The sequence below is a fragment of the Leptopilina heterotoma genome, unplaced genomic scaffold, assembly GCF_015476425.1.
Source record: "Leptopilina heterotoma isolate Lh14 unplaced genomic scaffold, ASM1547642v1 Lhet_347, whole genome shotgun sequence".
Taxonomy (NCBI): domain Eukaryota; kingdom Metazoa; phylum Arthropoda; class Insecta; order Hymenoptera; family Figitidae; genus Leptopilina; species Leptopilina heterotoma.
The window spans coordinates 702,081-720,377 of NW_025111030.1; the positions used below are offsets into that span (position 1 = coordinate 702,081).

Consider the following 18,297-nt stretch of genomic DNA (forward strand, 5'->3'; position numbering starts at 1 on the left):
CAAAAAACAAATTTAAAATCACGAAACAGTTCTAATTCAAAGAAAGTTTCTAAACACAAGAAAGAATCTAAATCAAAAAAGGATTTAACATTAAAGAATGATTCAAAATTTAAGAATAATTCGAAATTAAAGAATTATTTAAAATTAAAGAATAATTAAACAATAAAGAATGGTTCAAAATCAAAGAATGTTTGAAATGAAATAATAATTCTAAATTAAAGAAAGATTTAGAATCAAGAAACTATTCTAATTCAAAAATTGATTGTAAGATTGATTTTAAATCCAAGCAAAATCTTTAAAATAAAACAAAAATTTCAAATCTAAAAAAATTGTTCAACCTAAATAAAATTCCAAATCTGAGAATAATTTAAAATGAAAGAATGCTTTCAAATTAAAGAAAAATTTAGAATCAAGAAATGATTCGCATTCCATGAATAAATTAAATATTGATTCTAAATCGAAGGAAAATTTTTAAAATAAAGAGCAAAGTTCAAATTAGAAAATTCTTCGAATCAAGAAACAATTTAAAATCGAAAAATGATTCGAAACTAAAGAATTAAATTAAAAAAAGATTTTGAATCTAAAAACGATTTTTATTAAATTTTCTTAAATTTGAAAATGATTCTGAATTGAAAAAAAATGTTAATTAAGGAACTAGTGAACAATTTTGAAAAATTCTTTTAATCCAAATAAGTCTCAAAATAAAAGAATTATTCGAAAGTTAAAAATGATTCTAAATTAAGAAATATTTCTAAATTAAAGAAAAAATTGAAAAAATGAAAAATTCTAGAAGAATTGCTGTCAAAAGCGTTTATTAATTATTAAAGAATGATTCTAAAGAAAGAATAAGTATAAAGAAGCTGAATAAAATTAAGAATTATAAATAAAATAAACAGATAAAGAATAAAGCAAACAAATTTCTATGATAAGAAAAATTGTAGTTGAAAGAATTCATTTCCAAATTAAAGAATATTTTCAGTAATAAACAACAAATTATAAATGTTACTATACTCAAAAATAAAAAGAAAAATAATTTGATCAGTTAAAAGAAATCTTTTTTATTATTAAACGTTGCCATTTTTATCATAAATTATTAACAGTTCCCTTTTATTTTAGCGATAATAGAAGAAAGAAAAAGTAGTCTTCCATTTTGCACAGTACAAAAATCATTTTTATTAAGAAGTTAGAAATTCTTTATAAACCGTCATTTATATTAGTCTTTATTTGTGGAAAATGCAATTTTCCCTGTCCCCGTCTCTTTTATAAGTTCATTTTTCACATTTGTTCAAAATATTACAAAAAAATGCCCTACATTACCGTAGATAAAATATTTTTTATTTGTTTCAAATATTCGTCAATAAAAAAAATTGTCACATTTCGCTTGATAAAGTATTTACAAAATAAATATTGACCTCCATTTTTTTCACATTATGTACATAATTAAAATAAAATTTTAAAAAGAATACAATAAATAAATAAATAACGGTAAATACACCATCAAGAATGAATCAACTTTTTTTCACAATTAGTCTTCTAATTTCGTATCGTTTTGCAGTAAAGTATTTCCTTAGAATACAATCACGTCAAATTACAATTTACAACTGTCAAAAATAAAATAATTGAAACAGAAGTTTTCGGAAACAGTTCGTCAATTTTTTACACACTGATTTATAAAAATTTTATAAATTTTTATAAATGGAAAATTAGTCGAATTTAAACGAAGGAACAATTTCATTTTCACTTTAAAAAAATTAGCACGACAATTACAATGCACTTCTAATTTTTATGCGGTTATTTTGCACTAATTTTTTGCACAATTATTTTTTTTTTGGGACAAACTCGGAATTAATCGTTCTTCTTATTATACAAAAAAAAAAAAATGTTGACTAAATTACTTCGTCAGTTGCCTTGCACCATTATAGGCAAGATTTTGCGCGTACTGACGATCGGAATCGGAAAGTTCAATATTCAATGGATTGACAATTCCCTTGAGACTTCGATCCCAACCCCCGCCGCCGCCTCCACCGCCTCCTTGTTGCCATCCGCCATGATCACCGCCGCCGCCTCCCTTCTGCGACAATAATTTCTTGAGTCCAATTATCATCGACAGAACAAGGGCAATTTTACTGATAATCAACGCTTTTCCAGCGAGTAAAAATAGTACACCCATTGCAAGTGGTACCATTGCGGCCATTTTCATTGCCATTCCCATCATCATCATTCCCATCATTTTCTTCATTTTCCCACGGCCCTCCTCGATACTGCGCTTCAATTCCACTGACGATGTTTTTGGCAATCTTATTTGAACATTAAAGCCATTCATTAGATTTGCCACCTTCTCGAAGAGAATATCATTGAGTACCTCGTCCCTCGAGGCACCCGATTGACGACCAAGTGTCTCGATATCAACACTCGGCGCCTCCGTTGTTTCCGGTGCGTCCGGCGATCTCACCAGCTCGAGATTCTCGGCAATTGGCAGCGATTCTATTTTTCCAATACGATCGAAAAATGCAATTGCCTTTTTCTTGAGACACGGCGTCACGCCGACATTTCTCTGCTGACACTCCTCATAGACACGATAGAGAGATCGATAACCCTTCTCAATAATATTATCGTCACCGGTCGTCGTTGTTGGTGTTGTGAAGCACGAGGCGACACTTATTGACAGAAGCATTAACAGACACTTTTTTCTATCCATTTTTGGATATTTTGTTGATACTTTTTAGCGGGAAATTTTGATTAAAGAGGGAAAAAAGGGGAAAAAACCCTCACTCGCGCACCACTTGTTGATAAAGTAAATTTGAATAATAAATAAATAAATAAATAAATAAAATGTTATTCCCGAATATAAGCTGAAGGAGAGACTGGCATCAGGATGAAGCATCCAGGCTGATATATACCAACCGCAGGTGGAGGATAGAATGCGGTAAGGTAAGGGGATGAGCTCCCACAAGTATGTGAATTCCTCCATTGTATGTATATATTCATGAATCTATGTTTCAATGTTGTTGGTTGGTTGGTTGGTTGGATTCAAACGTTGTTACGGTATCGCGAATGAAGATGAAGAAGAAAGACGGGGGATGGGATTCTTGATGGCAGTGGCGGCGGGTATGTGACCTTCCTGACACAGAGACCCACTCAAGTCGCAAGTGATAGTGCAGTGAAACATCTCGTTGGAAAATCTATTCGTTAATTCTTTATTCGCTCGGTGAGAGAGAGATGCGCGAGGAATGGGAAAATCGGGAAAAAGAAAAAGGGCAAAAAAAAACAAAAAGAGAAAGAAAGAAAGAGACTGGAAAGAGAGAAATTGATGGAAAAAGAGCAGTAAAAAAGGAAATAAAGAAAGAAAGTCGGAAAAAGGGACAAAAAGAAAACAGAGAAAGAGAGAATTAAAATAAGAAAAAGGAACGAAGAGAGATAGAGAGATAAAAAGTAAAAAGTGTTTAAGATAAGAGAGAAGAAAAGGACTAAGGACAGAAAGGCAAAAAAAGAGAAAATAAAAGGGATAAAAATAGACAGGAAAAAAGAATAAAGAATATGGAACGAAAAGAAACAGAGAATCGGAAGAAAGGGACGAAGAATGACAGAAAAGTACACAAAATAGAGAAAAAGGGACAAAAGGAGACAAAGAGTAGAAAAAAGAAAAAATAAGTTAAACATAAACAGAAAGAAAGAGAGACAGATAATGTAAGTCAGAAAAAATAGAGACGAAAAGTCGAAAAAGACAGAGAGAAAAAAAGAAAAAATAATGTGGAACAAAAAAAGACAGAGAGTCAGAATAAATAAGGGACAATTAAAAGTAGAGAAAAGAATGCTTCGAAACTAAGGAAGGTAACAGAAAGAGGAAATATTTTATTTCAGAAGAAAATAAAAAGAGAGAGAAATGATGATAAAGAAGGATTTAGAGTCAAAAGAAAAATTAAGAATCATTGTCGGAAAAAATATACGAACTGAAAAAAGAGAAGAAAAGGAACAAAAGAGACAAAAAATAGATAGGCGATGGAAAAAGGGACAAAAAAAAGAAAGAGAAAGTCATAAAAGAGGCAGAGAAAGAAAGAAAGAAAAACAGTGAAATGAAAAAGATTGGAACTTAAAAAAGAAAAAGGAAGAAACAAATAATGACAAAGAATCGGAAAGAAAAGAAGAAAAAGGACAGAGAAATCCAAAAAGAGAGGCACAAAATACTAAGGAAAAGAAAAAAAGAAAGAACAGGGACAAAAAGAAAAAAAGAAAGGACAAAAAATACAAAATATCGGTTAAAAGAAAGAAAAAGAAATACAGAGAAAAGGAAAAAAGACGGAAAGCAAGGGACAAAAAAAGTTACAAAAATAAAAAAACCAACTTAAAGAGAAAAAGAAGAACATAGCGAGAGACAGAGAGTCAAAAAGAAAGATGGGAAAAATAGAAAGATAGACAAAAAAAAGAGAAAAAGGGTCAAAGTAGATAGAAAGAAAAAGACAAAAAAATTGATAAAAAGAGACAGAATGATATATAGAGAGAGGGAAATTGGCAGAGAATTTTTAAAAACAACGAGTATGTATTTGAAAGTTTTTAGAGAGAAGAGACACGATGATCCAATGAAAATTGGAAGCAACGGTTGGGGGCGAAAATAAGTATGGGGACAAAGGGGAGAAGGACTTATGGTGTCCCTATTGGTGCTTCAATCTTGGCCTCATGATCTCTTGTGACCTCTTCTCTTTTTCTCTTTCTCTATCTTAGACTTTAGAACGTGGGTAAGAATAACTAGTCTAGCTTACTTTGAAAGCAAGAAGTGCAGCACGATAAACTCTTAGTTTTCGCGAAAGTGGGGGGAAGATGCGCAACAAGAATTTAGCTCCTTGTTTTCAGAGATTAGTGGTTTCGATTAAATTGCACGTCAGTGTTGGTTTTTGATTGAGTGATTCCGTCAGTTTCAAAGGAGATTATTTTCCGATGTTCTCTGTTTTCATTTATTAATACAGTGAGATTGTTATTTTTCTACTTTTTGTCATTTTTTTATTTTTGCTAATTTTCGTGTTCTGCTTCGTATTCTATTTTTCATATTTTGTCATTGATCGGTATTCTGTTATTTTTCATGTTGGCTGTTTTCTATTTTTTATTTATTTATCTGCTTGTTTTATTACTTTATATATATATATATATATATATATATATATATATATATATATATATATATATTCATTATTATTTTATGTAGTTATTTTAGTTTATTTATTGAGTTAATTAGTTTTCATTTATTTAGTTTATTTATTCCTTATCATTTCTTTGCATTTTTTCAATTTTTATCTTATATATTTGTAATTTAATGGAAAAATATTGTAAATTTTGTCAGGGCCCGTGTTGGGGCCAGGTTTGAAGCTGAAAGCTTCTTCATACAAGTGAAAAGTTTATTTAATTTTTAATTCATTTTTTTATTTTATTTCTCTGAATTAATTCATTTTGATTTTTATTTTACATATTTGTCATTTAGTTCAAAAATATAATAAATTTTGCCAGGGCTCCGGTTGGGGCTAGGTTGGAAACTGGAAATTATTTGGTACCAGTGAAAGATTTTTTTGTTTCTGAATTCATTTTCTCTTTTTTCCCAATATTTTTCGATTCAATTAAAAATATATAAATATTTTAAATGTAATCGAAAAATGTTAAAAATGTTGGCAGGGCCCCAGTTGAGCCAGGTTAGAACATTGAAACTCAATCAAGACTAAAGCTCTATTTTTTAGTATTTATTTTCTTTATTCTATTTCTTTGTCTTCAATTTTAATATTTTGATTTTATTCATTTGTATAGTGTAAACAAAAAGTATTACAATTATTTACATTTCTCAAGGTAATTAAAACTGTTGAGGATATTAAAACCCAGACTGAGCCAATATTGGGCCAAGGTTCAAAATACAGTAACCAAGGTAAATTAGTAATGTAAAGAATTTTGTTTTTAATAGTTAAAAAATTTTTTTTTACTGTAAACAAGGGCTTCTTTGAATTTAAAATGTTCAATCTTGGGCCAATATTAGCAATTGAGTTGTTTAAAGATTTAGGCACTCTCCTTCGCCAATATTGGTTCAGTATTTAAATATAAAACTTGCTGCCTTTGTTTTAAACCAAAAGGAAAAAAACTATTTGTCTTCTCTGAATAAAATAATTATTTACTGTAAAAATAAAAATGGATATTAATTAAAAAATAACTATTAACTATAAAAAGTAACTGCTTACTTTAAAAAATAATTATTTTCAATAAAAATAACTATTTACTGCGAAAAATATCAATTTGCAATAAAAATAACTATTTATTATTACAAATAGTGATTTAATGTAAAAATAACTATCTAATTCCTATTAAACATAATTATTATGTACTATTAAAAATAGCTACAAAAATAAAATAAAATAAAAATAGCTAAAAATATCAATTTACTATAAAAAATAATTTATAAATAAATAAATTAAGTTCAGCCACTTATGTTTCATTTTTGATAATATTTAGTAATTTTGCGTAGTGCAATAAAATTAGTATTAAGAGTACTTTGTACGAAAGGGCATAGTTCCATAAATAAATAAAAAAATCATCATAAAATTAGAAAAAATCATATACATATACGAAATTAATTAAAGTTTCTTAGTTTCTGTAAATAACATTATTTACAGAAACTAAGAAAAAAATATGTATATAAACTTCATTAAGTACTTTCTAAATTAAAATTACAATACAAGTTTTGTTGTCACGAAGATGATGTGAGAAAAAATCTATTAAACATATCCTGGATGCATTCAACACCTATAAAGTGATAACGGTTACCAATTGAATTGATTGCATGCTGTGACAATTTTCACATCACAATAAATTGCATTTTCTTTTCTTCTTCTTTTCTTTTTTGTTTTCGTGTATTCATTTTATATTTTATTGTTTATTATACGAATAAAGTATTAGAATATTTAGTAAACCATAAAAGTTATTTTATCGTCGTTCTAGACTTTCGTCAAATAGAGACATTTGCGGTTAAGTTCCTTTTGACACTCTTGGTTTATATTTCACAATTTTCTTATTTTCTTTTCTTTTAATAATAATTTATTATTCAATTTTCCATTTTTCAATTAATTAAATAGTTTTATTGAAGTTTTTGTAGATTTAGTCTTATATTTGTTATAATATTACTCTGTCATTATTTTTACTATTAATTTTCATTTTTTACACTTCTTCTTTTTACGCATTTTTACTAATCCAATTATCCAATATATCAAAAGCTAAGTATATAATTTTTTAACAATTTTTTTATTTTTAATTTGTAATTTGACTTTTTCTCTATTGTTTCCTGTTTCTATTTTTTTGGTAAAGGTATAATTATTGTATTTTTTTCAGTAATACTTTATTTTCATTTTTAATATTTTTTATTTTATTCTTTCAATTCAAAAATTTTTTTTATTTATTGTTAATATTATTTTATATGATATGTTTATTAATCATACCATTATTTATTATTTTTTAGTTTTTTCGCGCATAAAAATAAAATTCATATATACATTTTATTTTGACATAATATAGATTTTCGCCTATTATTTATATTATAATCAGATCTTTATAATATACACAAATAAAAATCTAGTAATGAAAAATAAATTTCCTCAAATTGATAATCATTTGAATTATTTAATTTACTTTTTATAGACATTCTTCTAAAATGGTTATTACAATATCAATGAGTCGACATGTATGCGGAATGGAAATATTTGTGTCATAATGGGGAGAAAATTTATAAGTCTTCGTATATCTATATAGATACCTCCAACTGTAATCGAAATTCCATAGCGGAAAATTGCTTAAAGAGCTGGTAATTGTGACAGGTTGTTAATCCTTTCGATCCGTGCGGCAATAAACTGTAATTAACGACTGAAGTAAATCAATATGAAGAGTACAGATGGGAAAATAAATTCTCCTTTTTTATATTCGACGCGTCTATGGAAATATAATAGGAATCGCAGAGCAAAAGAAATTGGAAACAATTTTTTTTTGCTTTTCAAAAATAAGTAAGTAAATAAAAAGATAAATAATAAAATAAATGTAAAACCTGTATTTCTGTGTTGCTTTGCAACTATTTTGATACGTTTTTTACCTCAACTTGATATCCTTAGAATAACTGTGAAAAGTATATAAATGATTAAAAATAAAAATTTATTTTCAATTTTTACTTAAATAAAGAAATCAAATCGAGAAAGAAAAAATTCAAAAAACAGATTTCTTTCTCAATGTCATTTTCGTTTAACGGAAAAATTTCTCTCCTTCTGCATAATTCAAATCACACACAACTCGTTCGTCAAGCCTGATGACATTAAGGCAACATCAAAAAGATCTTCCGTTATAATAAAACGATTCGCGACTAAAAAAAAAATTACTTCCACTTACAATCCAAGAATGGAAGTCGCATCTGTAACTTTTTTTAATTATCATCTCTGCAATGTCCGTGTTTGTACTGCATAAATTTAATATTACAGTGTTGATGACGTGTCTTTTTCATTGTTGTTATTTGTCTTATTCGTGCGAATAACTTCAACTGATTGTAATAATAAATGACAATTTTTTTCAGAATCATAAATCAAACTGTGTATTCTAACGTGTGTTTGCATCGTCATCATTGATTATCGTTATGATGAAGCATAATTTTCACCTCTGGATAGTCTAATTTTGTCAATGAAAATAGAAGAAAATTTTAGCCTGGAAAGAAGATATAGAAGTTGTAGAAAAAATATCCAACAACTAAGAGTTGTAAATAAAAATGAAGGGCTATTCTTTTTTTACAAAATATCACCTATATTTTTTTCTATTTTTTCTGTTATAAAAAAATAAGTCATAGAAGAAATAAAATTCATAGGAAAAATAGAAGAAACAAATATTAAAAAGAAAATAGGAACTATAGAAGATATAAGAAACATAAATGGAATAGAAGATTTAGATGAAACAAAACGATAAAAAATTATAGAATTAATGGAAGAAATATAATTAATAAAAGCTATATGTATAAATTATGGAAGAAATAGAAAGCATAGAAGAAATTGATCTTATAAAATATAAGAGAAATGGAAGTTATGGAATTAATAGAATTATTAGCAGAAATAGAAAGTATAGAAAAAATAAAAAAGAAGAAATAGAAAGTACAGGAAAATAGAAAAAGAAGAAATAGAAGGCGAAGTAAAATAGAAGAAAGGAAGAAATAGAAGGTAAAGTAAAATAGAAGAAATATACATAAGAAATAAAAATTGTGGAGAAAAGAAAAGAAGATATAGAAGAAATAAGGAAAAAAGAAATAGAAGGCCGAAGAATTAGAAGAAATACGAATAATTGACTTTATGTGTATATTGCTTCGTTATTTTCCTCGATATTGTACTATACACGTGATGCCATATACAGTTTAGATGCCATTACCTACTTTGCGATTCCATAGTTTAACTTAGTACCTAACGCTTTTGCTGTGACGTTTTAACAGCATTAAGGTTGTGCCACATCCTACGCGCGCGCACATATTTTCTTTTCACATAGAAACATTGAGAATGGATCCCAGGAATATTATTATTATCATCATCACCATCATCATCCTCACACTTCCTCTTTAACGTTAGAAACCAAAATTAAAACCTCACTGTCGTTTGTGTGACTCTCTTATATTATCTTCTAACACTGAAGCTAATGCAGACAAAGAATTATCTTCCTGGGAATTTACTTTTGTTTCCTTCTTTAACGGATTTGTGCAATTTTTTTATTTTGAAAACTATTGTTTGTGTAACATTTGTCATTTTTGACTCAATGAGATAAAAGTTATTTTACTTATGGGCCAATTTTTTATTTTTTCGAAATAAATATTTTTTGGTCTGTTTAGATATTTGTTATTGATAGAATAAATTAATTTTCTGACTAAACTGGTCTATTTTTACGTATATAATGAAATATTCGAAGTAATAGTTTACAAGAGCGATTAATTGTTGACTGTCTAGACGGAATTATTTCTAATTGGTACAAAACATAAAAATTGTCTTTCTCTTCGAAAATTAAGGGTCTGACTAAACGAGATGATTTCTACACTTGGAAGTTGGAACAAAAATTAAAAATTTTATTTTATTTGAGAAATTCAGTGTTTGACTAACAATGGTTATTGTCACTTAAAGAAAAATTGAAAACTCTTGTTATGTATTGAGAAATACTTGTCTGGTCAAGCTGGAATGTTAATACTTAAAAAAAAGGTAATAATATTTTAACAACTAAATGTCTGACTGCAAAGAACTATTTCCACGTATAAAACAAAATTCAAAATTGTCCTGCTTTTCAAAATTTGAAAATACTTGTATCGAATTTTTTTCTGTTTTTTTATCGTAAATCTTGAATTTTATTTAAAGTCTTCAACTTGTATTATTTTTCCTCTTTTGTAGAATTTTCTCAAAAAACTAAATTTTCTGTAATAATCTATTTACTCTCTGTTTAATGAAAAAAATAAAAAAATTTTAGGAAATATTTTTTTCTATTAAGCATTTAATTTACTTACTGATTTCAAGTAGATATAATATATATCTAGGGGAGAGGGCCCTAAGGTGGTCACCCATCTTTTGAACGACTGTAGATTTCAAATGGAATTATATATAAAGGTCAATAATACGGTGTTTGAAACTTTATCTTATTACCTAACTTCCTATCATAAAGTTTTTTTCATTTCATTAATAAAAAAAAAGTTATGGAACTTTTTAAAAAAAGTTGAAAATTCGACTTTTAAAAAAGTGGCCCCAAGGTGGTCACCATACAAAAATTCACTAAAAAAGTTTTAAAAAAATGTAAAAAACGTATTATTAAGTTGTTTATTTAATATTAATTGTTTTTCATGATCACAGAAACATATTACATATTTTTTTTTGCACTTTGTCCTTTCGTCAAAAATAATACTTTTTGTGTATGTATTAATTAGACAGGTAAAATTTTGAAAATAATTCTATTTCATTATTATTCATCATAAAACTTAAAAATTGATAAAATTCACATTCACAGTGATAAATGTTGATAAATATAACGTATAAACACATTTTCATAAAAAATCAAAAGCGACCACCTTGGGGCCAAGAAAGTGTCCACCTTAGGGCCAAGACACAATTTTTTAAACGTTAATGAAAAAAATTTTTAAAGCACAATATTAATTATATTCATTTGGAACATTATTGTATGATATATAAAGATAATTATAACGATTTTTACTAATTTAAAATGGTTAATTTCGATGATTTTAACACCCTGAGAAAAAAATTTCTTGATCATTTAAAAACATAAATTTTATGCGACGTTCACGTTACAAACAGACTCATACAACTATTTACCTCAAAACTTTACTCTTCTCAAATAGTAACAATAACAAAAAACATTTGAAGATACTAAGTCATATACAAAAATTTTCTAAGGGTGACCAGCTTGGGGCCCTCTCCCCTATAATATAATACCTATAATATATATAATAATATAATATTGCAACATTTGAACAATATTTCTTTAAATTTTAATTTAAAAATATTAAGAATTGAGCGAGATAATCAGATTTTTCTCAGGCGCCTCCAAAAAAATTGATTTGCGGTGTACACTCTAACTCGCAATAGAATCATCTAATACAAATAACACAGCCACACAAAAAAAATAAAGTGTTTTGATCTGGAGTCGAGACATATGTATTCCGATGTATTTCGATGCGCTGAATCCGAATCCGCCCTCAGAATTTGGCCAATGGGTCCTGGTTTCGCCCTAACCTCAAAAAATACCCTAAAATCGTTAAAATGGTCACTTTTGATTTATCAAAATTGAATCTAACCGCATGTTGATAATTTTTTAAGATCCCTTAATTTAAATAAACTATTCTATAAGCTTTTCAATTGAAAATTGTTATAAAACATTAAATCTATCGAACCTAACCTCAAAAACACATCTAAGATTCCAAACAAACAAATTATACCATACACAGCGCAATAAAAAATTGGTAAGCTCATGTAAGTTACAACTTAGGTGTTTCTATGACGGCTGATTACGAATCCGGTGTTAGTTTATCAAAATTCAAAATGGCGAATCCAATATGGCGAACAATATAATTAAAATTTGTTTTGATTGGCTTGAAAATCGTTACTCGGGGGTTTTCGGGGTCGCTGATGACGAATCCCATGTCGGTTTCTAAAAATTCAAAATGGCGGATCCAATATGGCGGTTTTTAATATTTTAACGATTATTTTAAATTTATTACTCGCGGTTTTTCGGGACCTTTGATAACGAATCCTATATCAATTTTTATAATCTTAAAGTCTTACGAATTGTTAGAAAACAATTCGTAAGACTTTAAGATTACACGGAAAAAAATTTTTACTGTGGGGAACAGGTAATTTCAAAAATAAATAACATAAAGAATCTATTCAACTAATTCAATGAATGATTTCCAATGCAGTAGTCAAACTGTTTCTCTGATATAGAGAAAATGAATTTCACTGGTCAGCCATATTGGAAATATTTGACAGTTTACCATTCTCATAGAAATTTCTCTAAAATCACAAATGTCAAATTTACATTTCTTACCTCTAAATAAGTATTAATTTACTAATTTTACATTTTATTAGTTATAATATAAAAAATATAATTAATAGAATTTGAATAAACGCTTTGAACATTAATTTAAAAATGTTTTCATTCAAGTGTTATTTTGAGGTTACGTTGTTTTCAAAAGATAACGCAAGAAATATCATTTTCGCTAGATCAGCGAAAATGGATTATCGATGGAGCCAAATCAGTGAAACTTATAGCTATTAAAGTGATTGTTATATCTACTTTAGTAGAACTTTTTTTAGCGTGTATAAAAATTGATATAGGATTCGTTATCAAAGGTCCCGAAAAACCGCGAGTAATAAATTTAAAATAATCGTTAAAATATTAAAAACCGCCATATTGGATCCGCCATTTTGAATTTTGATAAACTAACACCGGATTCGTAATCAGCAGTCATAGAAACACCTAAGTTGTAACTTACATGAGCTTACCAATTTTTTATTGCGCTGTGTATGGTATAATTTGTTTGTTTGGAATCTTAGATGTGTTTTTGAGGTTAGGTTCGATAGATTTAATGTTTTATAACAATTTTCAATTGAAAAGCTTATAGAATAGTTTATTTAAATTAAGGGATCTTAGAAAATTATCAACATGCGGTTGGATTCAATTTTGATAAATCAAAAGTGACCATTTTAACGATTTTAGGGTATTTTTTGAGGTTAGGGCGAAACCAGGACCCATTGGCCAAATTCTGAGGGCGGATTCGGATTCAGCGCATCGAAATACATCGGAATATATAAGTCTCGACCCCAGATCAAGACACTTTATTTTTTTTGTGTGGCTGTGTAATCAAAGTGCATTTGTTAATGTAGATTTTTTTTAAGGTAACGCTTAGAGGAATTTTTTTTTTATTTTTCGATTTTTTGTAGCACTTAAAAGCCAAAAAGTCAATTTTCGATATAAAAAAATCGATTAATTTATTATTGAAAAATTGGTAATTTAAAAAAAGAAAGCTCCCAGAGTTACCTGAAAAAACATCTCCTTTGACAAATGCACTTTGATTTTTTTTTATTTGGATGATTCTGTTGCGAGTTAAAGCGTACACTGCAAATGAATTTTTTTTTGGAGTCGATTGAGGAAAATCTCATTATCTCGCTCAATTCTTAATATTTTTTAATTAAAATTTAGAGAAATATTGTTCAAATGTTGCAATATTATATACAAAGCGATAAAATAAATTAACTTTCTGCGTATCGACAAAAAAAAATTCTAAAAAACATCCGTTTTTTTCATCGAATAGACTATACCCCCCCCCCCTTAAATAATTCATTTTAATTACATTTATAATCTAATTTTTTTAATAACTAACAGTGAAACAAAAAATGTTTTGACAATTTGATTTGTTTTGCTTAAAATTTCTCACAAATTCACTTTTTCGAGTTTTTTTTTAGCTTTAAAGACTCATAATTAAAGATTAATTATATTTAAACTAAATGTTTTTATAGCAATGTGTTGAGAAGGGAACTGTCGAAAGGTATAGAAACTGGTTTTATTTGCATTGAGTAAAACAAAAGTTATTAAAAAAATATTGAAACCGGGGAGGGAATCCCTCACTGGGTGTGTGATGAAGGGTTAAGTAAAAATTGTGAAGTTTGTTTGAAATTAGTAATTAAATGTCTGACTTAAGTAGGCTGGTTCCACTCAAAATTAATAAATTCCTTTTTTTGATTAAGTAATTTATATTGGATAACAAGAAAAAAAATTCTTATTTTATCCATTTATGATCTTAATAATACTTATTAATCATTATCAGAAAAGATATATAAAAAAATGAATAAATTTTCCGTTTTATTTCATATCTGTCTGACTGGGTATAAGAACATTTCTACTGAATAGAAAATTCATACTTTTTTTAATGACATTAATACTCAAAGATGATATTTTCCCTTAAAACGCATGAGAAATAATTATATATGTAAATAATTACATTGAAAAAATAACGGTCTGACTAGTAATTTATTTATTTATTTATTTTCCATTATAAACGGGACATGCCCTTTCGTACAAAAGTACTTAAAAGAATAAAATTACAATAGTAATTACAAAAGTTTTTTATAACTAACTTCTAGGCTGGCTCAACATTATCGAAACTTAAGACTATTCTACGCAATGCTAAGGTGAACCTTTGTAAACTATTATCAAAAAAATTAATTCGATCTGAGATTGTATTAGCTTCTCTACTAATCCTAAAAATAAGTTTATTATTTCTATAATTCGTTCTATGAAAGTTTACTCGGAAAGGTACAAAATTTTTAGTGATTCTAGGGGGAACAGCTAAATTAATCATTGATAAAAAAGCAGGACATAGAATAAACCCATTCAAAATTTTATACAAAAACAATAAATTATTATAAAGAAATCTTGACAAAACCAAAGGAATATTTAGTGCATTACGCAGATCATTATAATCATGGGCATGACTGTCAAATGGTAAATTAAGTTGCCTTGCAGCAAACCTCAAAAATCGATTTTGAACTCGTTCAATTCTAACAATGTTAAACACATACATTGGTGACCAAATAACGGAAACGTACTCAAGAATCGTTCTGACAAGCGTAAAGTACATTATGAAAAACTGATGATGTTCTCATTACAAATCCTAAAGATTTTAGGGCTCTCGAAACCACTCCATATATATAATCATTAAAAGAAAAGTCATTATTAAATAATAATCCCAAATCTGATATTTTAGTAATGAAGATTTCTACTTAAAACAGCATTTAATTACATTATAATTAAAATTGGTCGTCTGACTAAACAAGTATGTTTCTACTTAAAACAAAATTTTAAACTGTCTAAGTCTTCGATACTTAATTGTCTGACTAAGCGTGACTTGCTCTACTGACATCGAAATTCAAAATTCTATTTTACTGTAATAATTAAATAATTTACTGACTGTCTAAAAGAAGCTATTTTTATTTTAAATATGAATTCAAAATTAGCTTTCTCTTCGATATTTGTTTCTCTGGGAAAAAATTCTTTAGCTGGAACTACTACAAATTTCACGATATAAAGAAAATTTTTAGTTGTTTCAATTAATTTCGCTATTCTAAAAAAACTTATGGCTGTTTCAGGTAAAGGTTCCTACTAAAACAATTCTTTTTTCATTCCTAAAGCGTTTGTCTTACTACACACGCCTGTTTCCACTCAAAACAAAAATAAAATTACTGTTTTATAACGACAATTAACTATCTGACTAGAGAAGACTGTTTCTACTGAAAAATTAGGAAAGTTAGCCAAAATAAATAAGAATAAATTTCCCATAATTTCCTTTTTTTCTTTTGCTTTTTTTCCCTTCGGATTTTTTTTTTAGGAAATATTAATTATTTCAGGAAAATCCATTTAAGGAACATGTTTCGAAGGCTTTGACATTGAAAGAAGGTTGTATGGCAAGGCCACAACTACGAAGAGAAACAAGAATGTAGATTGTATTAAGGATACATCAAGTTACGCCATTGTCAAGGTTGTTTTCCAATTGCCGTAGTGCGGCTCCATTCTGTCCAACGTTTATTGAATTTAACCTTATTTAACTTTTGATCTTTTCGGACTTTTGCGCGCCAATATATTTTGCAGAGACACTCGCTTTATATAGATGTATGCACATGTGAAAACATATATATGTATAGTAGAAAAGAAACATGGTTTATGGTGAAGATGCAGGGAATCGAGGATGCTCAATCGGCCCAGTGGCACACAAAGAGTCAGTCGCGCAGTAATCTCGCGCGGCAGCTCATTGAAAAGGCCTTTTTTAGTCCTCATTTTCCACTTTCATGCTGTGCAGTTGACTTTATATGAAGATCGTGGGAGGCGAAAATGTAACCGAGAAAACAAACTTCATGAAATCATGAATGGCAGGAGAAGCTTCTTCTTCATTTTCTTCTTCTCTTACTTTTTCTTCTTCGTTTTTTCTTTTCTTACTTTTTCATCTCCTTTTTATTTTATTTTTTTCCTTCTTCTTGCCTTATTTATTTTCAATCTTTTCTTTCTCTTTTCCTTCTTCACCATTTTCTTCTTCAATTACCTCTTTCATCTTCTTAATATTCCTCTTTTTCCTTCTTCTCTTTCTTCTTTTTTCCTCACACTTTCCTCTCTTCTTCTCTTTATTTTTCTTCTTCCTCATTTTTTCATTCATTTCCCTCTTTTTCCTTCTTCTTCTTATTTTTTTCTTCCACTTTTCTCCCTTTTTTCCTGCCTTTTCCTTCTCGATTTTTTCTTTTTCCCCTTTTTCTCTTCTTCATTCTCTCTTCTTTTCTTTATTTTTCTGCTTCTTTTTTCCTTCTTCCCCCTTTACGCTCCTTCTGCGTTTTTTCTTCTCCTTCTTTTTTTTCTTTCGACTTTTCTCCTTCTTTCTTCACTTTTTCTCTTTCTTTGTTTTCTTCTTAATTTTCCTTTCCTCACACTTTTTTCTCTTCTTTTCTTTATTTTTCTTCTCCTTTTTTCCTTCCACTCCCTTATCTCTATTTTTTCTTTTCCATTTCTCTCTTCTTTCCCCTTCTCCTTTTTCTTCTTTTCTATATTTCTCCACCTTTTCTTTCTTTCACCTTTTCTCTCTTTCTTTGTTTTCTCCATCCTTTCACTCTTTTTTTTCTTCAACTTCCTTTTTCTCTTTCTTTTTCTTCTTCTGCTTATTCTTGTTTTATTTTTCTCCTTTTTTCGTCTGTTTTTAATGAAGAAGATTTGCAAAAAAGAGAGAGCGCACGTGTGCTCCCATAACCACGTGCTGCAAATGTTTACAATCAAGTTTCTTTTTTGTTTTGCTCATTAATCGCATTGCTTGCGTTCTCTAGCGCGCAATCGTGACTGCTTCGTTAGTCTGATTATTCATTAGGCTCTACACGAGATCATATGTACACCAGGCGGTATCGCACATTCGCGATAGTAAATTGAGATTTATCTGCTATTTAACATTTCTTTTTGTGAATATAATTTACAACTTTGGTCACGTGATTTTTATACACTTTTGTTTTTTTTCTCCTTCGGACGCTTTCAGAGACTCTCTAAACATTTATTTCATGGATTTCATTAATGAGGTTGCTTCTGCTTTCTTTATTGATTGAAATAAACAAAGTTGTCACTACTTTAGCAAACGTTTCTGGGATAAACGTTTGCTATGGTACTCATTACTGCGATACTATAACTGCAATTACAATGGTGGTAAACCAAAAATAAAATTTTTAATAAAAATAAACCTTTATAAATGTAACAAAAATATAAAAATCAGGAAACAAAAATCATTGACAAAATACTAATGACTATAATTCATGTTACAATAAGTACTAAATACCATAATATGTACTAAATACTACCATCAGTACTAATATACTCTCTAAATCTGAATATGTGAAAATTCACATATTTGTACGTTATAAGTCGTCTTCTCGATCAATAAGTGCATATACACTTATAATAAGTGAAATTTCACTCAGAATAAGTGAAAAATTCACTTATTTATAAGTGTATATGCACTTATTGATCGAGAGGACGACTTATAACGTACAATAAGTGAAATTTCACATATTCAGATTTAGAGAGTAATTACTAAACATTATAATATGTACGAAGATTATTACACTATAACAATCACTAAATATTACAGTAAATACCATAATATGTACTACATACTACAATAAATAACAAAGTCATCACTAAATACTTTAAAATATACCAAAATATTGCAATAGGTGAGGGTGGGGCAAGTAT

General features: G+C 28.2%; 1 protein-coding gene and 1 long non-coding RNA gene across 2 annotated transcripts; one reads left to right on the plus strand and one right to left on the minus strand.

The window, feature by feature from the left end:
* Positions 1-1,477: 1,477 nt before the first annotated feature.
* Positions 1,478-2,909, minus strand: LOC122505158. Its single transcript, XM_043616635.1, has one exon. The coding sequence runs from the start codon at positions 2,696-2,698 to the stop codon at positions 1,892-1,894; it is 807 nt and encodes a 268-aa protein (XP_043472570.1). The 5' UTR covers positions 2,699-2,909; the 3' UTR covers positions 1,478-1,891.
* Positions 2,910-4,452: 1,543 nt separating this feature from the next.
* Positions 4,453-8,033, plus strand: LOC122505176. The gene is made up of 3 exons (XR_006301892.1): positions 4,453-4,960; positions 5,827-5,902; positions 7,660-8,033. It is a non-coding gene; the product is annotated as an uncharacterized LOC122505176 (long non-coding RNA).
* Positions 8,034-18,297: the final 10,264 nt, after the last annotated feature.

What these genes read in the sequence shown, in the direction of transcription:
- LOC122505158 (XM_043616635.1), bottom strand. Translation starts at nt 2,698, where the DNA reads ATGGATAGAAAAAAGTGTCTGTTAATGCTTCTGTCAATAAGTGTCGCC.